The 25,956-nt window shown below is 36.8% G+C and overlaps 3 protein-coding genes and 1 long non-coding RNA gene across 21 annotated transcripts; 1 reads left to right on the forward strand and 3 right to left on the reverse strand.

Annotated features, from left to right (window-relative positions):
- The first annotated feature begins 590 nt into the window (after window positions 1-590).
- LOC133736523 (transcriptional corepressor SEUSS) lies at window positions 591-8,574 on the forward strand. Of its 2 annotated transcripts, XM_062164044.1 has the most exons (11): window positions 591-732; window positions 879-1,066; window positions 1,506-2,935; window positions 3,018-3,137; window positions 3,395-3,443; window positions 3,638-3,852; window positions 3,945-4,013; window positions 4,812-4,909; window positions 5,500-5,593; window positions 6,496-6,565; window positions 7,165-8,574. In XM_062164044.1, the coding sequence occupies exons 3-11, from the start codon at window positions 1,853-1,855 to the stop codon at window positions 8,124-8,126; spliced, it is 2,760 nt and encodes a 919-aa protein (XP_062020028.1). In that variant the 5' UTR covers window positions 591-732; window positions 879-1,066; window positions 1,506-1,852; the 3' UTR covers window positions 8,127-8,574. The 2 variants fall into 2 exon arrangements, with proteins under 2 accessions (XP_062020028.1, XP_062020027.1); XM_062164043.1 differs by lacking the exon at window positions 591-732 and having other exon boundaries at window positions 743-1,066.
- A 290-nt stretch (window positions 8,575-8,864) lies between these two features.
- On the reverse strand, window positions 8,865-10,510 carry LOC133736525 (thioredoxin M-type, chloroplastic-like). The gene is made up of 2 exons (XM_062164046.1): window positions 10,124-10,510; window positions 8,865-9,351 (listed from the first exon to the last, which is right to left on the reverse strand). The coding sequence occupies exons 1-2, from the start codon at window positions 10,353-10,355 to the stop codon at window positions 9,032-9,034; spliced, it is 552 nt and encodes a 183-aa protein (XP_062020030.1). The 5' UTR covers window positions 10,356-10,510; the 3' UTR covers window positions 8,865-9,031.
- Window positions 10,511-11,062: 552 nt separating this feature from the next.
- On the reverse strand, window positions 11,063-15,788 carry LOC133736524 (glutamate--tRNA ligase, chloroplastic/mitochondrial). The gene is made up of 13 exons (XM_062164045.1): window positions 15,413-15,788; window positions 15,214-15,332; window positions 14,849-14,970; window positions 14,178-14,360; window positions 13,875-13,993; window positions 13,730-13,778; window positions 13,523-13,624; window positions 13,213-13,315; window positions 13,001-13,064; window positions 12,638-12,752; window positions 12,259-12,359; window positions 11,563-11,719; window positions 11,063-11,454 (listed from the first exon to the last, which is right to left on the reverse strand). The coding sequence occupies exons 1-13, from the start codon at window positions 15,643-15,645 to the stop codon at window positions 11,224-11,226; spliced, it is 1,698 nt and encodes a 565-aa protein (XP_062020029.1). The 5' UTR covers window positions 15,646-15,788; the 3' UTR covers window positions 11,063-11,223.
- A 1,219-nt stretch (window positions 15,789-17,007) lies between these two features.
- Window positions 17,008-25,770, reverse strand: LOC133736628 (uncharacterized). 17 transcript variants are annotated; one of them, XR_009859639.1, is made up of 16 exons: window positions 25,621-25,770; window positions 24,898-25,047; window positions 24,467-24,693; window positions 23,770-23,907; window positions 23,597-23,683; window positions 23,346-23,405; window positions 22,752-22,856; window positions 22,188-22,333; window positions 21,562-21,707; window positions 20,795-21,444; window positions 20,603-20,721; window positions 20,258-20,328; window positions 19,918-20,034; window positions 18,982-19,307; window positions 18,197-18,380; window positions 17,008-17,520 (listed from the first exon to the last, which is right to left on the reverse strand). It is a non-coding gene; the product is annotated as an uncharacterized LOC133736628 (long non-coding RNA). The 17 variants fall into 17 exon arrangements; XR_009859640.1 differs by having other exon boundaries at window positions 20,679-20,705; window positions 25,621-25,769; XR_009859641.1 differs by having other exon boundaries at window positions 20,679-20,721; window positions 25,621-25,769.
- Between the last annotated feature and the right edge of the window lie 186 nt (window positions 25,771-25,956).

The following is a 25,956-nucleotide window of genomic DNA, read 5'->3' on the forward strand; positions in this document are numbered from 1 at the left end:
TTATTTCCAGCTGAATTTGAGAAAGGCAGAGACCCTAGAATTTTGATCTGGGTTTGTGTTTGGTGCTTTTATGAAAAATTGGAATTGGGTTTTGATCAGAAGAGAAGGAGCTGGTGGAATTGGTGTTGTTTGGTGAATGGAAAAATGGATTTATGGCCGGAATTTCTTGCAAGCAGTTGGGGCGAAGAATTTGTGGCAGGAGGATGTGGAGGCATTGCTGGTATAATATATGGTTATCCACTTGACAATCTATGTGTGATCTTGTGCAGGATGGAAGTACTATATATATATATATATATATATATATATATATATATATATATATATTGTTTAAGAATTCCAAGCCCGCCCAAGACTTCAATCCTAGATCCGCCACTGAATTTGACGCGACAGATCATTTGAATTTAAATCCGATGGTGAAAATGATTCCAGACTCAGAAACGTTTTTTTTCCTTTTTATTCTTTACACGATAAAAACATTTCTTTATATACGCTTTGGATGACCAACAAACCAAGTTAGGGGCAATCCGGTAATTAAAGCCCTATACCGATCGATCATGGTATGGTGATGGTGATGATGATGATGATGATGATGTGAGTCATTCAGACATGTACACATAACATCCACATAGCATAAGAGTGTAAGAGTGTGGTAAGAATACCATTTGACTTGGTTTCAGAGAGAGAGAGAGAGAGAGAGAGAAGAAGAAGAAGAAGAAGAAGAAGAAAAAGGTAAAGAATGAAGAAAATTCAATCGAATCCAATACAATTTTGACGTCCGCAAGGACACTCCCTCTCTCTCTCTCTCTCTCTCTCTCTCTCTACAAGCTCTCCCTCTTTCTCTCTCTAAGCTTAACCACCGAGCTTGTGCTCTACAGATAATACAGACTGTGAGAGAAACCCTAAAACGAGCCAGCAAGCAGCCAAGGCTGAGAAAAATTCATATCAGAAATTGAACAAGACGAAGCGAATAGAAAAGAGAAACGCCGCTTCACTGTATTGGAATCCGTTTTTTGGGCAACTCTCTCTCTCTCTCTTTCACTCTGAAGAGCTCTACTGCTAGCCGGTGAGTAGTACTAGCCGCTCCCTTTGTTTTTTTTTTTTTTTGGTTTCTTGTCGATTATTAGTGTTTTCATTCACTGGTTTGAAGCTCTTGGATTGTTGATTTGAGGGGCTTGGGGTCCGATCGAAGCCTCTCTAATGCTTTTGGCATTTCTTGCTGCTGTTACTGGTTTTGTTTGACGGAGTTGGTTTTGGGCGTGAAATTGAGGCTAATCAGTATTGGGGGGTTTGTTCAATTTTGTTTATTTTTTGTGAGTTTTGGTGATTTGGATTTTTATGTTTTTTTCAGGGTTTTGATTGGGGGGTGGTTTTGGTCGATAGAGTGAGAAATTTTTGAGATTTCATTTCTGGGTTTGGTAGAGAGAGTTGGATTTGTTTGTTGTTTTTGCTTTTATTTCAATGGGTGAGGTTATGGTGGATCTGAAAGTTGATGTTTTAAACAGAGATTGATGCGGAAGCCCGTGGGAGACTGCTTTCTTCGTCAAGATAGTGGGATTCTAGAATGTGCAGAATCAAAGTCTGCTCCTTGGTTTTACCTTTCTTTGGTATTTCGTTTGTGTTTGGTAAGACTCAATATGATAAGCCGAGACACAATGCTCACCCTTTTCTCTTGGTGCACAATAAGGACTCTGAAGCCTGTGGCCTTCCATGTTGGGGTATAATGCTATCTGAATTGAGCTCCATGCCTGCGGTTTTTTCGTCTTGTTATGTAATCTAGATTTTGTTGAGTTCATGCTGTTTTAGGTAGTTTTACTTGTCAAAAGTATTTTTAGATTGTCATTTTGGAAATATGGTACCTTCGGGGCCGCCCAATCCAATTGGTGGTGCCCAGTCTGTTTCACCTTCGCTCTTGCGTTCAAATTCTGGAATGCTTGGAGGTCAAAATGGTCCACTACCTTCTCAGTCAGCTTTTCCGTCGCTTGTCTCACCGCGTACTCAATTCGGTAACATGAACATGCTTGGAAATGTAGCCAATGTGTCTTCTCTCCTTAATCAGTCTTTTGGAAATGGGATTCCGAATTCAGGGCTTTCTGGTCCTGGTAGCAGCCATCGTGGAGGTATTGATACTGGGGCTGAGTCCGATCCACTTTCTAGTGTTGGCAATGGAATGGGTTTCAATGCTCCTTCATCTTATAATGCATCAAACCTGGCTAATCCTGGTACATCTGGTCAAGGTCAGGGTCAGGGTCAACAATTTTCAAACCCTTCTGGTAATCAACTGTTGGCAGATCAACAACAGCAACAACTCGAGAATCAGAATTTTCAGCATAGTCAGCAGCAAATGCAACAGTTCTCTGCCCCTCACAACACACAGCAGCAGCAGCAGCAGCAGCAGCAGCAACAGCAATTTCAGGCAATTCGAGGGAGCTTAGCTGGTGTTGGACAAGTCAAGTTGGAGCCCCAGTTGACAAATGATCAACATGGACAGCAGCAGCAGCAGCAGTTGCAGTCTTTGAGAGGTCTTGGTCAAGTGAAAATGGAACCTCAACAACTTCAGAACATGAGAAACTTGCCGCCTGTAAAAGTGGAACCCCAGCATAATGATCAGTCATTGTATTTGCATCAACAACAGCAACAACAGCAACAACAGCAGCAACAGCAACAACAGCAGTTACTCAACATGTCAAGGCACTCTTCTCAAGCTGCTGCTGCCCATATAAACCTTCTGCATCAGCAGAGATTCTTGCAGCTAACACAACAACACCAGCAACAGCAACTCTTAAAAGCAATGCCTCAGCCACGGCCCCAAGTACAGCAGCAATTTCCGCAACAGAATCTCCCTATGAGATCTCCTGCAAAACCAGTGTATGAACCTGGAATGTGTGCACGGCGCTTGACGCATTATATGTATCAGCAACAACATAGGCCTGAAGTAAGATACCCATATCACATTGATTTGTTAGTCTGTTCTGTGCGACTATTATGGTTAGTGATGATGCGTACTTTTCATATAGGACAATAATATTGAATTCTGGAGAAAATTTGTTGCCGAGTACTTTGTACCTCATGCCAAGAAGAAGTGGTGTGTTTCTATGTATGGAAGTGGCCGGCAGACAACTGGTGTTTTCCCTCAGGTCTGTTGCTAGGATACTTTAATTAGGTGTATCCATCTAACATGGCGTCTTAACTAATACGATGAGGTTATTGTAAAAGAACCAAAATGTTGTGATTCGTTTGCTATATTATATCCGTCTCGATTTCAAATCACTTCAATCATGCATTTGCTTTATTAGGTCCTTATTTAGCTGATAAACATTTTGATTCAGTTCAAGTCAAATTGTTAATGAGCATTGATATGACCAATCATGAGCGATCTCTTGAAATTTTGCAGGATGTATGGCATTGTGAGATATGCAATCGCAAGCCTGGGCGGGGCTTTGGTACGTTATGTTATTTCATGTTTTAAATTTTCAATCTTTTTAACTGTCTTGTCATGGTCTGCATTTTAACATCTCTGAAGTTTCGGCTTGACAAAAGATCCACATTTGATGTGAAAGTTAAAACTGTTCCTGCTTTTTTTCATGGGATATTCTCTTTTCAGCTGGTATATAACTTATTCTTACCATACTTTCAGAAGCAACTGTTGAGGTTCTTCCCCGGCTATTTAAAATCAAGTATGAAAGTGGTACCTTGGAGGAACTTCTGTATGTTGATATGCCTCGTGAGTATCATAATTCATCTGGTCAGATTGTGCTGGACTATGCCAAAGCAATACAAGAAAGTGTTTTTGAGCAGCTTCGTGTTGTTCGGGATGGTCAACTTCGAATCGTGTTCTCTCCAGACTTGAAGGTTGCACATAAACAAATGTTTTCATGTTATCCTTGACCCTATATGTTCCCTAGGTATTGATCCTCCTTTCTCTGCATTCATTCTTTTTGCAGATATGCTCTTGGGAGTTTTGTGCAAGGCGCCATGAAGAGCTTATCCCTCGAAGATTACTGATACCTCAGGTTATGATCAAATGTCTACTTGTGATGGATGCTTTTCTCCATGATAGCTGATTCATGATATTTTTCTTTTTCCTATTTTTTTTTCCTGAAAAAAAACAAATTCTAGTAGATGATTGGTTGGTTGAGTTATAAATATTAAAAAATCACTAGACATCAGTTTTTGCTAATAGTTAGTTGAGAAGTTCTTCTGGTATCTGCATTGAAGTAACTTGCATTTGCATCACACTTTGGTTTGATACTTGCAAGCTTCTATCCCCTTCATTGACAAATATAAACATTTCCAAATTCATCGATTTGAAGCTGTCTTATGCTAGGATATATACATTGTTTGGATGAAGTAGGAATTGTTAGTTCAATGTTATTTGAAATGTGTGAACAAGAAGGTTGATGCTTCTGCTGTATTCTTTATTGCTACGGTTGTCAATGGATTGGGTGATTTGGGTAAAATGATTCAATTCAAATCTGACTTCAGAGCTGGGGGAGATATGGTAACGATACCAATTGCTTCATATTCAAAATTAGCTGTATAGTTTTGAATGTAACTGAATTGATTTATAATGAGGTTAGTTCTTGACAAATGTCCTCATTCATATTTTTAGTTAGAAGAGTGCAACTGTTTTGAACTAGTAAAGAACTTTTAAAAGTTGTCAGGTCCTACAATACATGTTTGGATTTGAGTATGGATTTTGCTAGCTAGTACATTTATTGGTAATCCTATCTGTTGTTTTTAGACTAGTTTCAGTATATGTTCCACTCAGGTTGTATTGTGCATCTGAAATGTTTACTTGTGATATGCAGGTTAGTCAACTTGGGGCTGCAGCTCAAAAATACCAGGCTGCTACTCAAAATGCATCATCTAATTTATCTATTCCAGACATACAAAATAATTGTAATATGTAGGTCCTTGATCTCTGTCTCCATGCTTCTGTATATTTGAGCTTTCAAATGGTTTTTTTTTTTTTTTTTGGGATAAAAATTTTCCTTTCATGTCTTAGCAAATGTGCATCTCTCTATTTAGCAGTTCATGTGCCATGCGCGAAAACATGCACTTACCCCTCATATACACATGTAGATTGATCGAGTTCTTTGGTTCATGATCAGTGACCACTACTTCTCATGTCTACTTAAAGTATAGTCTCTGTATCTAGTGGCCGTCTCTGTAGGCATATATTGTTTTCATTTTCATAATACAGTTCTTGTTTGGCCGCATATTGGTTGTGGAGGAATACACACACACACACACACACACATATTTTGCAATCACATGGTGCTTCATGACATAACGGGGGGTGTCTAACGTCCTCATGTTAATGTTTTACTTATGCTTGTGATGGATTTTTTTTTTATTTTTTTTTATTTTTTATATCAATCTACTACAGGTGAAATGGTTTAAACTGCTTGCTTATTTGGATTGTGTGAACATTGGTGATAGATTCGTTTTAATTTTTGATAAATGATTAACTTTTCGTGTGTAATTCTGGCTTAGGTTTGTATCGTCAGCTCGGCAGTTGGCAAAAACCCTGGAAGTGCCATTAGTGAATGATTTAGGCTATACAAAGAGATACGTAAGGTGTCTACAGGTAATTCCAATTTCCCAGCATGGTTGATTTGCATCATGATGGTCCTTGTGTATTAGATGCCCTAATTTGATGAGATTTGTATTTTATCACTGCAAAGTTGAAGCATTATCTTTGGCTTCTATAAGGACATGGTTGTATTTTTCATATGGTGCTCGCCGCAATTTTTTTCCTTCTCGTTTTACAGCCTTTATGTTATGTAACTGAAATAACTGAGTCTCGATTTCATTATATGTTCATTTGGTGAACTCTTCTAAAAATTATCTTGTTCATTGGATGATAACTTCCTCCAATAGGTTGTATGTGTTCACATTGTTCACTGCAGCAATATTTGCGATAGAAACACAAAAAGTCCTCTGATGAAAAATTATTTTATTTAATGGTTTGCTGCATTGTTTTCCTGCTTTCTACTCAAGGGACCTGTGTGCTTTTTCTACAAGTATTTATTGAACTTCTGATATCTGTTGTAGAATCTTCTTGGCATTAGTTCTATTTGTCATATTAATCAAATCGATTTCTGGTGGGTTGGCTTGGGAGTTTAAGATCTGAAGTATTATGGTATAATGAGGGCATAGCTCTCTGCTGCTGATACAAATAAAGCCATTAATATACTCTAGGTTGTCATAAATGTACATTGATTGTGTTTGCATTGCGTTTTGATGAGAAGTTATAATAACTACAATCTGAGTGCTGAAGTTGTAGTCTTTGTGCCAGAGATTTGTTTGTGTTAAAAAAAAAAAAAATAGTACCAAATTCTTGTGCTTATTCCTCACGAGTGTAACAGATGAATTTCAACAAATTTTGATCCTTATTTATGGTGCTGCGTTAATGAGCCACGTGACTGAGTTTCCTTGCAGGCTGATTGACCACTTATGTTTTTTTTTTCCCTTTTGGGTGCAATGCAGATATCAGAAGTGGTTAATAGTATGAAGGACTTGATTGATTACAGCCGGGAGACAGGGACTGGACCTATGGGTAAGCTGGAACTTTTCTATTTCAACTAATAACCAAGATATAATTTTGCCCGTCTCAGTTACGGACTTGGGTTAAAACAATTTCAGATGCTTTAAAACCCTGTGTATGTTTGGACCGGGGTATGTCCAAAATACCTTGGAGTGTATATTTCTTATGGGTTATGATTTAGTGTGCATAGTGTATAGCATGCGAATCATACATAGAATTTTGAATTGGTTTAATCTGGATCTAGCTGATCCCATCTGCCATTTAGTTCAGCCATTTTGGACCACGTAGTTATAAACTTGACTGTTTAATTGTTCGGTCTAGACAGTGATTGGGCTAATTCTTTTCTTAAATTCCTTTAAATATAGTGTCCTGCTTTCTGATTCGTTATATACAACCATCTTAGACTCTTTCCTGCACGCATACATGTTTTGATTTTAGTAATGTTTCTTTCCAATATTGCACTACACTGGCAGTAGAAATAAATATGTTAGGGAACCTAATAATATGCCCCTTCAAATTATGCAAGTTTTTCAAATTTATTATATGTTAGTGGGCATCATTATAATATTTGGGTGGGGATTCACATCGATTCATGTTAATGTTATTTTCAGATAGCTTAGCCAAGTTTCCTCGAAGGACGAGTACTTCATCTGGGTTTCACAATCAAGCACAGCAGTCTGATGAACAAATGCAGCAGCAACAGCAACAGCAAACGGTGGGCCAGAATTCAAATGACGCAAGCTCTGTGCAGGCCAATATGCAACTTGCTGTTAGTAATGGACCTAGTGGTATGGCTAGTGTAAATAACGTGAACACAGCATCCACATCTACCTCTGCAAGCACCATTGTGGGTCTCCTCCATCAAAATTCCATGAATTCCAGGCAACAGAGTTCGATGAATAATGCAAACAGTCCCTATGGAGGAAGTTCTGTTCAGATTCCATCCCCTGGTTCTTCTAGTACAATCCCTCAGACTCAAGCAAACCCTTCTCCGTTCCAGTCACCAACACCCTCATCGAACAATCCATCCCAAACATCTCATGGTGCCTTGACAGCTACCAATCACATGAGTGCAGCAAATTCACCAGCAAATGTATCCATGCAACAGCCAGCCCTTTCTGGTGAGGCTGATCCAAGTGATTCCCAGAGCTCTGTCCAGAAAATTATACACAACATGATGATGTCCAACCAGCTTAATGGCTCAGGTGGTATGGTTGGTGTGGGTTCTCTGGGAAACGATGTGAAAAACATGAATGGGATTTTGTCTAGTAGCAACAACACAGGCATGAACGGTGGCAACTGTCTGTCAGGGAATGTCATGGGCAACAGTAATTCAGGTATGGGGGGTGGTGGATTTGGGAGTATGGGTGGACTTGGTCAGCCTGCCATGGTTAATGGAATAAGAGCTGCAATGGGAAATAATTCTGTTATGAATGGAAGGGTTGGAATGGCATCAATGGCTCGAGAACAAAGTATGCATCATCAACAGGATATAGGGAGCCAGCTACTTAGTGGGCTTGGAGCGGTTAATGGGTATAATAATCTTCAATTTGATTGGAAACATTCTCCTTAAATGGCTTTATTGGTCATGCTGGTGTTTGTTCCATTGGTTCTCGATCTAGCTGCTTGTGCAGCATGAGAAATGGCAGAATTGCCTTGGGCCCGTTGAAGATTGCAGTGCATGGATGAAATGAAATAGTTAGCAGGGCTTTCGCTCCCACTTGTACTAATCTGTGATTTATATATAAAAAGGAAATTTGGGTGCTGCTTGTGTGGCTGATGGGGCTGAGTTTCTTGTGGTTTCAATTGTAGGTCATATTCTTTTTTTTTCCTTTTCTTTGAAAATCTGGTCGTCTTGGTATATTACACATCGTTTCAAAGTAGTAATTTTTGATTTCTTCTCCTAGAGTTGTACTTCTGACCTATTCAATGGGGTATGTATTGTTGTTTATTTGCGGTTACAATGGGGGTTTTTAGTATACATGTAAAATCATTAGAGTAACTGAAGCTTTGTTTTTCAACTGGGCACATTAGTTATGCACTGATTCCGTTGAATAGTAGTATTTTCAGTGAGAGTCGGCATTTATGATATGGAACTGCTTATTTTAAAATCTCTTCAGTTGTGATTAAATGTTCTTCACAGAAGCTCAACTGAGCAAAGGAGGCACAGGACATAAGATGGACCTTATATGACATATGCCACACAATCTAATGATTTTCCAGTACTATAAACTGTTAAAATTAATTAGGGGGAGTTGAATTATCAGAGAAGACGGTTTAAGTTGAAATGCTTCTTTGAAAAGTTTAGCTGTGAACTGAAAAAGAGACTGAACTGGTCATAGAATGAAAATTTACAGCAAGACCAAGACAAATTTTATCAATTGGAAATGAGCAGCAGTTTGAAGATTAACAATGAATAGCTTCATGAGCACAAGCATGGTGGCTCACACTATAAGTCTATACACATCATTTCCCTCTTTAAAGATCTACATATTTTTCTATGGTAGCAGACAAGGTGGACTTGGGCACTGCACCAATAACACTTTCTTTCTTCTCTCCACCTTTGAAGAAGAGCACGGTGGGAATACTCCTTATGCCATATTGAGTGGCAGTGTTGGGGCTGTCATCAGTGTTGAGCTTGAAGCAGTTTATCTTCCCAGCATATTCTTTTGCCAACTCGTCGATCACCGGAGCAATCATCCGGCATGGTCCACACCATGGTGCCCAAAACTCCACCAGAACTGGGTTCTCACTTGCAATGACAAGGTTATTCCAGCTTGAATCTGTCACCACTTGAACTGCACGATTCACATGATTCGGTTAGCTCTACAATTTGACAAGGTATTTTCGAGAATCAAGCCATTACAAAATAGAAAACAAAGAACATTAGCGCAATAATAACTTCGACTTACTTTCAAAACTAAACATAAGAGCATCCAACTCAAAACTAATTAAATTAAAACAAAACCAATTGGCACGAGAGAGATTAATGATATTATAGTTGGGTATTATACTAGGGCATTATTGTAACTCTGCTGCAATTCTTTTCCTTCTAGAGTAAGATGTACCATGCAATTTGACTTGCGCAAAACTAAGGATTTGTATTTCGTACAAGGAAGTGGGAAATGTTAGAAATCTAACCTTCATTGTTGGGGGTCTATACTCTTTATCACTGGACGTATAAACCCTCACCAACTCCCCGAGTTAGGTAAAGGGCCAACATATGTGACTAGCAATTGTCATTCGATTATAAACAGATAAAAAAAAAAACAGAAAAACAGTTTTGCATAATCCACTTGATTACTTAAAATGACTTAACCTACCTAACATGAATGTATATCATAATACATTCCATTCTACAAATGATTACTAAGCATTCAGAGCATTATTAGTTCTTCAAGCTTTGCTGAATTTGACCCTATATATGCAGCTCTAGATATTACTTGATTCCTCCTAAGTACATTAAACAAGCAGAAGTACTTGGTAGTTCATACTGTTGCATTAGTGAGAGCACAATAGCAATTAATCAAAAACAAACAAAAAGAGCAGAGATTGTGCAGCTGATTTTACCTTGATCCACAGCTTCACGAGCTTTGCAAACAAAGCCGGATTTCTGGAACCGAGTGCTTTTCGGACGGGCGACGAAGGATGAAGATGAGGAGAACTTCAAACCAGACTTCCTCAATCCATTACAAGTTGGCACAATAAGCTTCTCTTTAGAAGAAAATGGCTGGTAGCATTGTGCTGCACCAACCCTAGTAGTGCACACTGTGCTTAGTTGCAAGCAGTTTTCCAGAGCCATTCTCTCTTTATCTTGCTGCTACCACACACTTTTGGGTTAGTGAATTGGTTGTTGAAAAAGAGGTTGTATACCCTTTTGTTTTGTGATGCCAATATTTTTTTGTGCAAGACTTGATGCAAGTTTTTCCTCTTTTGATGATTTCCTATTTTGCAAGGCTGTAAATTTAACTACGTTGGAAGAGTGGATATTATGGCACAAGATTGTAAGGTGCTTAGTGTGCTGGGATGTATGTGGATAATATTTGTGTACTGAGCTGTCAATATGCCCCACCTGGTGTCCTCAAGAAATTGTCTCAACTCTCAAATTTTCAATGCAAGAAAAGATCCAAATGAAGGACCATAGAGTAAATTGCCAGGCTTCCTTGATCCTTTACTGGTGGACCATAGACTTCTCATCCCTTATACTGGGACTCACCAAAAATATCTCCTCCAATTTTCTCAATGATTTGGACTTTGAAATGGTAGTACTCATTGTCACCTAAAATGTCTAGTAAACACCCTTTCGATTTGAAATGTTTCGACCTGTATTTTGATACAATTCTGTCTAATTTTTGTGAATGAGTAAGCCAAATGTTACGATTTACAGATAATTAGTATATAAACAGGTGTGGAAGAATATTTGAAATTACATACATTGAGGGCGATGGTAGGAACCTGTTAGATTCAGGAAAGGCAAGTTTATGTTTCGCATGAGAGTACACATTAGTATATTGCCAATCAAAAACACGGATATATCTATTACGCTAAAATCTTCATGTGTTGATGGAACAAGAAACAAAGAAGTAATAAAACAGATGAAATATATGACAAAGTGTAACAGCTCATATCAGTGTTAGAGGGAAAAAAAGCCGGTCCAAAACTGTTGACTCTCAATTTGATACTGCCTCTGCGGTCTCCAGGAGAGGCTGATCCTTGGTTAATGCTTCCCAGTCAACTTGTCGCAATTTGTTGAACCTCTCATCCAGTGTCACAAACCCAGTTTGAGGAGTAACAACACCATATTTTCCAGCTTTGTGCAGTAAAAGCACGCTAGCCCCCATATCTGGGCCGTGAAACTTTCCTGTTAACAGCACTCGTAGGGGCATGAAAAGTGATTTTCCCTGCCATTAGGATTTTGATGAACAAAATTTTCAGTTCAATTTCCGTGAATGGAAAAACAAAAGAACAAAGAGTTCGCAAAATGTTAAAGAAGATGTGTTAGAGGCCACCTTCCGCTTAAGTGATTTGCCAAAGCTCTTCACCCAGTTCTTCCAACCAGCATGGCCTTCTTCAAGTGCGGCAAGGAGTTCACCATTGTCATAAGCAGCTATGAAACTGGCAGAAAACTCAGACAGGTTGTCTTCTAAGAGAGGTTTGGCTTCCGGACTGCAGTCAGCAGAGACAAACTCAGAGATATTTTACAGTAGTTCTGTTAACATCAGTAGCCAACAACTATTCCCTACTTCAAACATGAACTCAAAGGTAAGTCCAATAACAGTAAGACGTACACATCTACAAGTGGCAAAATCTAAATGTACTAACTTGTGAATATTCAGCCCCTTCAACAAAATACTCGATATTCAGACCACTTTGCCCATACATACATATACAAGATATATAAGTCCCAGACCAACATAAATTTCACCATAAGACGACAACGACGGTTGTTCAACTCAAGCTTTCTGTTTCTTGCATGCCATGGGTTCACAAAGAGCATTCAATGCCATTTTCAACCAATTCCAGGTATTTAATCCCAAAATATATTATAATGAACCCCATAATATTTGAGAGAGAAATTAATGGTCATCCAGAAGTCAAGGAAAGATATCAAAGTTCTGGAGTGGCCAAGCAAAAGTTGATTAAAAGATGATAAAAACATCAAACCAGATTTCTAAATGCAAAAAAATAAAATAAATTCAAATCACCTGGTTAAAGTGGCCTGTAAAGGATATGCTAGCAAGTCTGAGAGTGCTTTATCTGCATCTGGTACCAAATCAATCCCATCCTTAAGAAGCTCAACTGCATCCTACGAAATGTGGTACACAATGCTTCACTATGGACAGTAATAGAATATTATAATAAGTTCTATTGAGAGACTAAAAGAGGTAACTCTCTGTTACAGAGCTATCAGAACACAGCAGATCTGTCCAGGAGAGCACAAGCTATTCTTAAGAGAAGTATCAACCATGGAAATGCAAAGGATTATATGATTTGTATTATTAAATACAATGAACAAGGACACTGTTTCTGGAAGTTATGTACTAAATAACGTACAAAAGGAAGTGCTGAAGAGATGAGTCTTACTTCTACAAATGAACCCTCTGATTCTGTAAGGATACCGCTACTTTTCCATTGCTCACCAATACGCTTTTTCAACTCCTCTGATGGAAGAGCTCGTAAGTGTTGACCATTCATCCACCTTCAGTTTGTAATTTGTAAGTATATGTCAATTTGAAATTTAATTTCAAAACCTCGGCAATGCAACAGCAGAGCCATTCATTTAAGAATTCAATGAGAAGCCTAATTCTCAAAGTTATGATCCACATTAAGCAAAACAACCATGCATCTGCAAGGTGCTCATTCATCTACTTCTCCAACAGAAGGGATGCTTGGCCGATGAGATAACTAAAGAACATGAAGATGCACAATAGATCTGAGCCAAATTACCTTAACTTGGTATTGTCGAAAATGGCACCACTTTTGTTGACACGACCAATTGAAAATTTTTCAACTGTGAATTACATCAAATATTCAAGTAAGAGTCAATCCAACAAAGGATCTAGATATCCAAACAATAAAGCACATAAGCTGAGAAGCATGTTTTTGAAGATGAGACAGAAACATGGTGAAATAGAGAGGATTCGTAGGAATTCACTAACCTAGCTGCTCCAGGGTGAAAAATTCATTTTCAGTGCCATCACCCCAACCTAACAGTGCCAAGTAGTTCACCATTGCCTGTGGTAGATAGCCCATCTCCCTAAACTGTAAAGTTCTAGTTATTAGATTACAATAATACTTATCAATATTCCCAGCAAATCCCTTGAAATAAGGAAAACCAGTATAAAAATGAAAAAAAAAAAAAGAAGAAAAAAAATTGGGGTTGGACTTCAGGGAAACCAAGGCTGAAACATCTTGTACACAACTTCTTTAGGAATGAAGTAAAGGTGAGTATTATGAAGAAATAACTACCTGGCCCACTGAAGTTGCTCCATGCCTTTTTGATAACTTACTTCGATCAGGTGCAAGAATTAAGGATACATGTGCAAAGGAAGGCATTGGAAATCCTAGTGCCTGTGTAAGAATGCAGTTTAGACAACAAAATTACCTCGATAATGTTGTTGAAAGATACCAGAATTCGACAACATGGAAAAACATGACACAAGTCTAAAAAGTTACCTTATATATCAACGCTTGCCTTAGAGTATTTGGTAAATGCTCCTCTGCTCTGAATGCACATTTTCAGAGAATCAAATGACATAATATAACAGACGAGTCAAATATATAGGAGAGCATTCCCAAATGTTAAAGTGGGTATCATTACCTAATAACATGTGAGATAGCCATGGTAGCATCATCAACTGTGACACAAAAATTGTACACTGGTTGCCCATTGCTTCTCATAATTACAAAATCTCCAAGAGTGTCCAAGTTCCAACTGACCTTCAAGATACTATAAAAAGTTAACAGCCTAGAAAACTAATTACATATTTGATGGTGGTTGTAGTTAATTGGTGAATTACTTAATTTTGTAAGCAGCATACTTTACCATACTTGGGGTTTTTATGCCTCCCAATATATGTATAATATTCATATATCTAAAGAGTAAATAGTGAACTACACTTACCTGCCCTCGAATGAGATCATTGATCTTCAGACTTCCTTCCTTTGGAACACGAAACCTATATGTGTAAGGAGTTCCTTTTTCCAGCTCTTCTTGTACTTCTTCATCAGTTGCACTGGTCCACTTTCCTGAGTATACTGGAGGCAGTTGCTTCAGCTTTGCAATCTCCTTCATTTTTTCTAGTTCCTGGAGAGAATAAGGTTATAAGTTAAAACCCATCTAGTACTCAACAGTTTTTCGCTTAGCAGAAAATAGCAATGCAGAATGAACAAATAACAGGACTCATTACACTGCTTAGAAACCCCCTAGAAAACACGAAATAGATTGTTTATTAGTCATTTCCATAGAAAAAGGTGCCAAGGGTTCAATAAACAAAAACAGAAAACTGACAAATGAATGGTGTTCAAAATAACCGTGACTTTGTTTGGTCAATGAATGTCAAAATTACAACATCAATTGAAATAAGGGAAAAATAAGGCCAAAAAAAAAAAAAAAAACTTTCTACAAGGTTTCATGACACAGTATGCATCTAATAATACGAGGAAGGATAAATCTCCTATTTATAACCAGTATAGAACCTACTATAATCATATCTTTGCTTTTGGGCAGTCCTTTAACCCTTACAAATTTCACGAGTAGACATGTCTCAAAATTCAAAAAATAAAGAAAATCACCTCGCTAGAGCAAAAGCAACGATAGACATAACCAGACTCTAAAAGCTTCTCAGCATACTGCTTGTACAAAGAATTTCTTTCTGATTGCCGATATGGCCCATAATCTCCATCCACACCGGGTCCTGCAGCATTCACCAAAAAAAAAAAAAAACCCAGTTGGACACTTGACAAGATACACAAAATGCACCAAGACTAACAGGAATAAACACTACCAAATGCACCAAAGTCGAAAACTTTACCTCACTACCACCTCAGACTAACCCATTATTCTCAAGTCATTGCATATGCAAACAATTTAAAGCAATACACAAATGCATTCACATATATAAAAGACAAAGACCATAAAACATAAAACATGGTAGTACCTTCATCCCAATCAAGACCAAGCCAAGAGAGATCCTGCAACACAGCCTCCTCAGATTCCTTAGTAGACCTCTCCAAATCAGTGTCTTCAATTCTCAAAACAAACTTGCCTCCATTGGACCTGAACCAAAAACACAAACACACTCAATACTCCCAAACTCATGTTTGGATTGAACAGAACACACAAATAAGATTAGGAACCTGGCAAAGAGGTAATTGAAGAGGGCGGTTCTGGCTCCACCAACGTGGAGATTCCCAGTAGGAGAAGGAGCAAAGCGGACACGTACTTGGTCTGGGGTTGCAGAAGCCGAGACTGAGAAGGTCCTTCTGCCATTGAAGAGTGAGAGTCTTCTGGGCCTGTAGGATTGGCCCAGAAATGGAGGGAAGGATGTGAATTTGAGTCTCATCCTGGGCATTGCGACCAGGGTCGCCATTGCTATTGCTTTCCGGGAATTGGGTGTTTGAGTTTTTGATCAGAGACAACTTGGAGAGTTGAAAAGACTGTTGCTTTAAGCTTGGAGTATTTTGCAATATGGGCTGGAGTTGTTGAAACTTTGCTCTATCTTTACGATCAGAACTAAGACCCCACTCTAGACGAAAGTAAAACCCAATCAGAGTTTTATCCCGCGACTAAAGAGAGATTATTCAGAACACCGCCGTGCACTTGCACCAACATAAATGAATGGTTAGATTGCATTAAATACACTTTTTGTTTATTAAAAGTAAAGTTGATAATAAATATCAAGGGTTGAGATTATTTTATAAGAGTTGGGTCACTTGCACCGTCGGTGCATAGAATAATTTCCATCGACTAAAATGTCAGGTTTTATCCCCCACCTCGACTAAATTTGTGTTGTGGTACAATGTTGTTTATGGTTTTGATTATATATAGGAGGATTTTACCCTAAAAATTTGATACTTTAACCTCTACAAACTGTTTTTTGGATCTTTAGAGATTTGGAAAATTCACAAATAATCACTTAAATTTTGCCCATGCGATACTAATATTCTAATTCTTTGTCATGAAAGACTTATGAGTTCCGTTAAAAACGACTTGGTTAGAAACATATAGGAAAAAAAAAAACTTTCAAAGTGAAGGTACATATCAAATGCTTCTTAAATCTATACTATTATTATTATTTTTTTTTTTGAAAGGAAATCTATACTATTATTAAGAGAAAAGAGTTTGTCAGCCAAAATAGAAAAATTTTACTAAAATATCCCTTAAATATTAAAAAACATTTGAACTGAAATATTTGAGAAAGACAAAATGGTCAATTCACAAATAAAAGAAAAACAAAAGAAATTTAACAAAAAAAAATCAAAAATCAAAAATAAAATATGTGCAGCAATTTTCTCCACATTATGTCGAATAACTTCCCACATAATTTCTCATATGCAAGAGGTTTTATCTTGGGCCTAGGAAGCCTTTGGGTTCCTCTTGACAAAGTCAAAAAAAAAAAAAAACGTTGTTATAATTGAAACGCTTTGACAATTGGAAAACACTTTCTATGATTCGTAAAAGTAATCCAAAATGGAGTTTTAACTTGCTCACTTTTGAGATTTCATGTTAAAAATCAGTAGGTGATTGATCGCCATGCCCTATTTTTCTGGACTAATTTGTAATTCAACCGCATGATTAATGAGTTAACACATGATGACTTTTTTTTTTTTTTGGTTACAACACATGATGACTTTAAACAAGTCAATCACATGACGAGTTTTAACAAAAAAATATGAAATCTAAATTTACCGTATATATATTGAATTTGTGTTCATTTCTGGTTTTAGAATAGTACTAGGCAGAAGGCCCGCGCGGTGCTGCGGGTATACTATTGATATGGTTGAATTTTACATTGAAACTACGTTCTAGATATATTACATATAGTAAAACTATATTACACATTGATCTATGTTATAGATATATTACATTGAAACACATTGTTCTACGTTATAGATATATTACATCGAAACTACATTATAGGCAGATGTTAAAGGCTACAGATGCTAACCAAAAATCTGGTGCCTTTTCTAGATTGCAAATGTGATGTCTGCCAGATTTCCAAAAATACAGATGCCAACAAAGTAGTTGTTTATGTACATTGTGCCAAAAATTGTTAGGCTTGGCCAAAACATGTGAAGACGGGTAGCTATTTATATCACGGTATTTATATCAGGTCTTCAGATGAGTCTTCAAGTGAATCTGTAAGGATGTCACCCCCTGCAGTAGATGAATGGATGCTGCCACTATCTTGGTTTTCGGACCAAAATTGGTTTTCAACGTTGTCCCTTGTTCCAGCAGACATATCCTAGTACGAAATTGAAAGACCATTACAAATAGAAAATACAATAAACAAATAAATAACCCAAAAAAAAAAAAAAAAACAGGAGAAGATCAACTGTATAGGTCATTAGCAACTTAAGAAAAAAAATAGCAAATAACTGTTTAAAATTAGATTCATATTAACTGCCTCTACTTGTTTTCTATTATTGATCAGCTGTAAAGGTAAATGAATTTACGAATTGAACTTTAACAGAAATAATGCACATATTATAAGAGCCTAAACACACTAATCACATTTCATTGTTTGAGAATTAACAAATGAGATAGATAGAGAGGCAAAATTGATCAGAAATGCAAAGTTCAAAAGATTTGCATTCTGTTTCTTGTTTTGGACTACAACATACTAAATCAAATAAAATGATTTCTTTTCGTTTATTTTAATTCTATTTCAAAAGTGTCAGTATAGACTATGTCAAGTGGAATCTGGATGAATGTTTGAAGTTCTTAAATTATGATATTAGTCTTAATAGTTGTGTGGAAGAATGCATACATACATGTTGGCTCAGGGTTTAGTTCCTTTCACAAACCATCTTACATGAGACGTATTGATCAGTGATCGATATGAAAACTTAATCGATGCAAACCTAATTAAAGTGAAATAAAAAGAGAGAAATGTTGCAGCAGAATTCATGTTCACTTACTTGCTAATCAAGCTGCTGCCTAACGGTAAAAATGCTCTGTTGTGCTTGATCCCTCTTATCAGTTACAGTTTTCAGCTCATCCCATTTCCTTATCTACGACCTTAATTGCATCATCAAGTTGCTGAATTTTGGACCTAACTGCTTGTTGCTCTTTCCTTACTCCATCCAAATCACCACATTTAAGCTACAATCAAATGATTGTGAAAATGATCAGCATACAATACATAATAAAGAAAGTCAGCAAAGAAAAATCAAGAGATTGTTAAAAAATCACTCCTAGTTATGCTAGTGCTGTGTGAAAAAAAGAACACATTCATTGAATTAAGTAACATAAATTAGGCCCTTTTCCACTTTATTTACATGATTTCCTGGATCTCTTAATCATAAAAGAAGAGGGAAAAAAAAAAAACACAAATGGAAAAGATGCACACACATAATCCTTTTCACAGCTTATCACAAAACCTTCATTGACAATATATGGTTCATAGAGTGACTTTAAGCGAGCATTATAGTCTATGTCCTGTTTTCCTCTATCATTCTCTGAACTAATAAACAATCAATTAATTCAAATAATATCTAATGTTAGAACAACTACATCTTCTCCTAAACTTCAGCCATCTGATTCTCCTACATTAACTACATAGGCTGTTATGATTCTTATGTATCAGTTTAGATCATAATTGTAAATAGGATTTAATAGGATTTACTCACAGCATTGTAATTGCAGCAGCTAGCTGCATATATATATGTGTATCCTTGCAGATATCAATACATTGAAAACTTACATTCTACATGGTATCAGCCTAGGTCTAGGATCCTCACATGTCATTCCTTTTCCTCTAGCTTCTGTGTCTTCCTCTCCCAGCTTCCATGGCCACCCCAACTTCCTCCATTACTCCTGCCCAAAATGCTGCCCAATTCACCAAATTAACTGAAACCAACTACTTAACTTGGCTTCGCCAACTTAAACCTTACCTTCATGGCCAAAAACTTTGGGACTATGTCGATGGGTCTATCCCTGAACCTTCTCCCACCACCACCACAACTGCCACCGAAACTGCACCCGCCAAAACCATTCCCAATCAGCTCAGACAGATTTCACATCACTAAACTGCACAAATAGATGAAAAAACATAAGAGAACAAAATAAGCTGTGGTATATATATAAAGCTATATTTGCTGCAGCACCATCTCAAACAGAAATTTCCATTCTTATATGACCTCAATGATTTTCTTCGTAATAAAGAATAAGTTTTTGCTTTATCTTGGAGGCATATATTAATACAATACTTGCATACAAAAGGAGGACAACTATTTCTACGGACACTGCAAAAAGGATTCTGTTGCAGTCTTTAGACAGCAGTAGCAGGTCATGCATTAACAAAAACCATTCATGCTTTTCTCCATTCACTCTATCCTACCCTAACTCTCAAAACAAAAAAGAATAAGCAGAACGTCTCCTTATTCACATATTTGAACTTTGATTCATACATCCACACCTCTACCTCAAACACCAAAAGAGATATAGTATCACACTATCACTATTCCAACTATTATTCATCACTTATAATACAATAAAAAATGTAGCCTACTAAACCCTCAATTAAAGACAAAAAAACTTCATTACGTTTACTGTGCTAACAATTCTCATGCCAAATTCAACAAACGTCTAGATAGCAAAAGGAGGTCTTCTTTGCCGAATTCATTCATGATTGAAATACCTGCTGTTATCAAAATCTGGAACCTGCATGTATTTCTCTGAATTTTCTTTAGACGAATTCCATTTCAATCATGAATTCTAGGATTTGAGGAAGACAGTAATCATGAATAACTGGAATCTGCATTTACAGAGGGGAAAAAAAAAGAGGATTGATTATCAAGTACAGAACTGAAGTGTTTTTAGCAGAAATTGAAAGTAGACAACAGATGATAATAAGAACAGAAAAGCTAGTTTATTTATAGGTTCAATTTTTATTAATGAAATAGAGATGTTGTAAAATATGAGTAATATGAATGCTGTGAAAATAAAGATGTTCAACTTGATCTAATCTTGGTATGTACCTTTAGAAAGGAAACAGAAACTGATTTGCCCTCTTCTCCCTTTCACTGCAGTGCCTAAGCCTTTATAAAGACTGCAAATAATGGAAAATAGAGAAGCTTCAAAACAACATATAAAGCAGGGGTTACAATCTCCTTCTGTATTGGAAGACTTTGGGTTTAAATTTGAAATTGCTGAATTTTCAAGGAAAGAACCAAAAACCAATGCAAGAGAAATCGGAAAGAACCAAAAACACACAGACAGAATTTGCAGCCAAACAGAGCCCTTAATTTATCAAACCCATGAATAACTCAACCTTACAAACCAAATCCAAATTACCTACTGAACACCATAGATCGAACACTCACCATGATTTCAACCATAGATCGAACACCAACAAAAACAGAAACAGAAAAACAACACACCAATCACAAAACCACTCACCCAAACCACAAATCAAACCGGAAACAACTGCAAATACAGAGAACTACAAATCAGAAGTACTACACCCACAAAGTGCTGGAATAATAGCAGTTGAAAATCCATACCTATTGATATACCTGCATTTTCCTGGTGAGATGCAGCAGCAAGAGTCCATACCTATTGATGAATAACAACGCCTGGGAACAGGAACTTACTGCTGAGTCACTTCTTCTTCCTCTAGTCCCTTCGCTCTCTCTCTCTCTCTTTGTGCAGAGGAAAGAAGTAGACCCTGTATCTCACCATCAATCAATGTCTACCTCTATATTTCTGCAGAGCAAGGACGCACAGCCACGCAACTGTAATCGGTGGCAGGAGAAGCGAACAGCTGGCGGCGACGCGGTGACATAGAAAACGTACAGGTGTTGGGGCAATTCGGTAATAGTAGACATGAGGCAGGCTAGGGGCAGAATAGTCAGAGCACTATTCATTTCGTTTGTCCTCACTCTGTTTGCGTTTTAGTATAGTTATAACTAGTAATATTCGCCCGCGCTTTGCTGCGGGAATTATTGTTATATGTTACTGGGATAACATTACATAGCAGAATGTTTCTGTTGCACACATTCATTAAAGAATGATTAAAATATGTTACACGAATTTCTCACTGGAATCAATAACTTCAAATCAAACTTGGTATGTATCGTCTAATAAAGCAATAGATGAAAGACAATAATGAGAAGTGTTTGATGGATGTTGAAAATTAGCGGTTTGGCTTGTTATTCTGAAGTTCCTGCAATGTACATTTGATAAATTTTATCAAGAATGAATGGCTATTGCTGATTTCAAAAAGTCAGCATTGTTTGGGGAATGTGCTGATTTCATTTGTGTAGTTAGTGATTATGCTAACCTTGGAGCGCAATATCTTAAGTTTCCAAATTTGTGTATCAGTGAACATCCAATTGATGCAGTTGTAGAAAGACATGAGCAGCTACTGCACTACCTCCACACCAAGTAGAATGGTCTGCTTAGATACAACCAAGACATTTTTTGACTCTGCGAAGGACAATAGGAACCATGGTCATCAAATGCTGAGTAGTCAACAAACTTGCAAAAATAGTGTCAACATTAATAAAAAACACATGCTACTGATTCAATTCAGTGTTAATATTTACAGTTGGATCAGATTTTCAGTGGCTAAAGTTAGATAAAGAAAAAAGAAATAATAAGGAGAAAGGAAAACCATGATGAATGCAGAGAGCAACTGTTGGGAGAGAAAATAAGTTTAAAAGTATACATTATATCAAGATTGAATTGAAATGAAATCTAGTATACATTATATGAACATTGATACAATTTACTTTTAATCAAAAGTAACTTTAGAGTAAATCATCAATTTCATGTTGAAAATAGGAAATGATAAAGAATCAATATAAACAGTTATGATCGTATTTTTTTAATATGAAAAGAGTGGAGAAGTAGTAGAGTATATTTTTATCAATCATAGTGATAAAATAGCTTGCAGAGAAAACTTACCAAGGAAGGGATAAACGATTCTTTAGGTGTGTCTTGCGTTTTGGTCTCCAGCTAAAGAGTGGTTGCAGGTAGAATGCTCTTTTGATGCTTTTAGATATTCATTTCATAAGGTGTTGGCCTCTCTTGGTTTGTTGAGCACTTGATACCTAATCAGCAGCATATCAAATGAAGCATCATAAACAGAAGATTCACTATTGTACCCTATAAAACAAAGTAATGAGAAAAACTTCTGAAAAATACACCTGCCACACATAACCAACCAAGCACAAAGCATGCATATCATAAGGAAAAGGCAGAATAACATCAACTGAATCACAATAGTGTTTTAGTTTCATTGATCAAGAACAGGATAGTATTTTCATATGGTTGAAAGTAAAGTCAATATATATGCACAAACAACACAAACAGCGTAATGAATATATGTGGTAACTATGAAAACACAAAATCATTGAAAACCTGATTCTTTATCAGCAAGTATTGAATTTTGAAGCATTCAATCCTTGACCGATCAAATACAGGATCCGCAAAAAATTTCAAATCAAATTCACACAAAATCACAAATACCTTCCACTTGTTTTGTTTTGAGTAACAACTTTCCACCTCTCTCTTCTGCTTCTTTTCCTTATTCCCTGTTCTCTTCTCTCTCTCTTTGTTTTGTCTCCTCTCTTTCTGTATTGGATGAACAACAAAATCCGAAAATTATGAATCGGAGCATATAATAAGAAATCAAACTATCAAATTAATAAAAATAATAAAATCAAAACAAAGACTTAAATCACCTACTACAACTTGGTCACCTTGTTCTTTTTTTTCGTCTTTTTTTTTCTTCAAATAATCATATATGCAAGTTCACGGAAAATATCAGAAAGTATTCATTTAGACATGCCAGAAACAAAGAAAAGAAAAACTTGTACGTCTTTGAAAATGATAGATGTATGTAAAATTCTAGATGGTGTGCAAAATCAACTTGACCATTTATTTGTACATCTATTGAAAGCATGATTTTTTTTGTACTACCCAAAATGTTGCAGACCCATCTCCAGATCATTCAATTTGATAATATCATGAAGCAGCTAATCCATCACTAACTTATGAAATATATAAACCCTATAAATATGTATGAAAGGAAACAGAGTCTCGCGTGGAAACTGTCTGTACCTTCTAGACATATATGAGCCACCCTCTCCAACTCCTAGATAGATTAGGACGTGTTGTATGCTGAGGTTGTTTCAAAAATAGCAGTGGTTGATGAGGCCAAAAGAAAACAACAGGTAATGGTTAGATGAGGCCAAAAGGGTTGCTTAGAAAGAATATAGTAAACAATGAAGCCTGCATCTTTATAAGGAAAGGAAGAACAAAGAAGGACCTGGCCAAAACTAATGAACAACTAAAGTTTCTGAAAAGCTTACCAAAATGAGGCCAATGATATTATTTAGATTTCCTGAATAGATTGGTATATGACTGTGACCTCTGCTCATTATTGAATCCAGTGTTTCCTAAGGACATACAAAAAAGATACATCAATGAGCTAGAGTTGAACATAAGTAAATACTATGTACAGATTAGAGTGATAAATATCTACATGTGAAGTTTGGAGTTTATGAAGGGTAAAATTTTCTGATATTGGAGTCAAAACATCTTCAGCAGTTTTCCGCGTCAAATCCAAAGCACCACCAATAGTGGTAGTTTCATGATGTGACAACTCTCCACCTTTCCCTGCCTGAGGATGAACAACAGCATGTTATATAAAAACTAATAATTGATCAATTCCAACTACCGCAAAAGCCCTAAAATAGGGAATGAAAGAACTCAAGCCAATAAAAAAAGAAAAAATGTAAGAAACATATTTTCAGGATTTTTGCTTGCTTATTTTATCTAATCTGCCTTTGATTATGATTTCACTTTGGGTAAACAAACCATCTTATATATCCAGCCATCTAAATCAAGTGGCTTTGAATCATCCCACCTTTTTACTCGCTAATGCTTTCTCTTCCTAAATTGGGAGACAATGATTTGCAAAACCGAAGAATGTGCTCCCAATTCACGATCCAAATCATAAAAAGGAAAAGAAATTCCAGCCCCAATATCATTCACCAATTTCTTTTTAGGCAATTAAGGGACTTTGAATCGTCCTTCTGTTTTTCACCAGCTTTTTATTTTATTTTTTATTTCTTCTTCTTGCCTTCTTGGAATTTTAAGGGAAAAAGTATACTTCCAGTAGAACATGAAAAATTCGGGCGAAACAAATAAGAATTTGCAAGAGAAGTGAACTTAGTTACCAGCCTCGCATTAGCTGCTTGAATTGCTTCTCATTGCTTCATCTTTTGTTCTAACATTCCTTGGATTTGAAGAAGTTGTTTCCCGTTGTCTTGCACTGCCAAAAGCAATGTCTCATTCGAACCAGGATGGAATGTATGTTCCACTCGTTCTTCTTCATGAAGTTCGATCAGTATATGCCTTCAACTTCACTTTTGATGAGGAAGGAGACAAACTGCAGCTTCTGGTACTGAAAAATTGATGAATGCACAGATCACTAAAAAGTTTAAGATGAATTTTAATGTGTGAATGAGATCAACCATCTAGCAAGTAGCAACAAAGTCAACAAAACAAAAAAATGGAACCAAAAACCTATTTCAATAATGATCTCATTCACACAGAAGCAACAATGAAGGTTAAATTGAGCATCTAAACTAATTGACCGAGATCATACCTTGCAAGTATGTAATATTCTAGATGGTGTGCAATTGATTTCAACAGCATCAACTTGCTTGCATGAGCTGTAATGATAGGATCCCCACTCAAACCAAAACCAGCCTGCAATGTCTATTGCTTCTTTTTCTTCAAGCAAATTGGTATATGCCTGCGGCATCACATATAAGCAAGAGATTTAGACATAGCCAGACTGGAACATGTGGTACAAATAATCCTAGAGATTATACAAAATCAAAGAATCAAAAACAAATGTATTTTGCACCCTAAAACCCTGAGATCAGATTTTTAAAACCCAAAAATATTAATCAGTTTATAAGGAATAGTAATTAATAAAAACCAAACAATTTCCACTTTCGCTAACGTAGTTCTTGAAACAATGTTGCGAAGACAAATACATAGGACCTATTCAATTTCAACAATACATAGCAGACTCATTGTTGATGAAAAATGTCAATAAAAGCCCAATCTTTCCCACTACACAAATCAACCAAGCATCAAATTTCAAAACCCAGAAAAAAAAAATGACGGAAAAAGAAACTGAAAACCAAAATTCAGAGAGAAGCATATGCTTTGCTGATCGAAAATCCCAATAAAAACTCACCCTTTCCCATGCAGAAACCAATAGATTGAGATACATCGTGAATATCAAAACTAATAAAATAAAAGTTGAGGACCAAGAATAGAACTCTGGCGAATAATCAATCCGGCATAAAGGAATTACCAGAGATATCGAACGGAAAATTTCATATTGGATGTTGCTGTTCTTGCAATATGAAAGAAAATTGGAACTTTTTCCTCTACTCCCTCGGGCCTATGTGTCTCTCACTCTCTTTCTGCATGAAAGAAGTAGCCCCTCAGTCTCTCTGCACACACCCTATATTGTCTGTGGAGCAAAGACACAGTGCCAGACTACCAGGGCGAAAGCAATCGGTGACACAAAAATTGAACAGCTGGAGGGACAGTTTCGTAAAAAACCAGGCAAGAGAGGGGTAGAATGGTCGAGACACTATTCATTCATTTTGTCTGTTGCGAAATGAACAGTAAAAGTGTAGTTTAG

The sequence above is a fragment of the Rosa rugosa genome, chromosome 3 (assembly GCF_958449725.1).
Source record: "Rosa rugosa chromosome 3, drRosRugo1.1, whole genome shotgun sequence".
In the NCBI taxonomy this organism is placed as follows: Eukaryota; Viridiplantae; Streptophyta; class Magnoliopsida; order Rosales; family Rosaceae; genus Rosa; species Rosa rugosa.

What these genes read in the sequence shown, in the direction of transcription:
- LOC133736523 (XM_062164044.1), top strand. Translation starts at nt 1,853, where the DNA reads ATGGTACCTTCGGGGCCGCCCAATCCAATTGGTGGTGCCCAGTCTGTT. An exon ending in ATACAAAATAATTGTAATAT is followed by an intron (nt 4,910 to 5,499) that starts GTAGGTCCTTGA and finishes ATTCTGGCTTAG; the next exon opens with GTTTGTATCGTCAGCTCGGC. An exon ending in GATACGTAAGGTGTCTACAG is followed by an intron (nt 5,594 to 6,495) that starts GTAATTCCAATT and finishes GGTGCAATGCAG; the next exon opens with ATATCAGAAGTGGTTAATAG.
- LOC133736525 (XM_062164046.1), bottom strand. Translation starts at nt 10,355, where the DNA reads ATGGCTCTGGAAAACTGCTTGCAACTAAGCACAGTGTGCACTACTAGG. An exon ending in TCGTGAAGCTGTGGATCAAG is followed by an intron (nt 9,352 to 10,123) that starts GTAAAATCAGCT and finishes TGAATCGTGCAG; the next exon opens with TTCAAGTGGTGACAGATTCA.
- LOC133736524 (XM_062164045.1), bottom strand. Translation starts at nt 15,645, where the DNA reads ATGGCGACCCTGGTCGCAATGCCCAGGATGAGACTCAAATTCACATCC. An exon ending in TTCAATTACCTCTTTGCCAG is followed by an intron (nt 15,333 to 15,412) that starts GTTCCTAATCTT and finishes TTTTTGGTTCAG; the next exon opens with GTCCAATGGAGGCAAGTTTG. An exon ending in TGGTCTTGATTGGGATGAAG is followed by an intron (nt 14,971 to 15,213) that starts GTACTACCATGT and finishes TGAATGCTGCAG; the next exon opens with GACCCGGTGTGGATGGAGAT.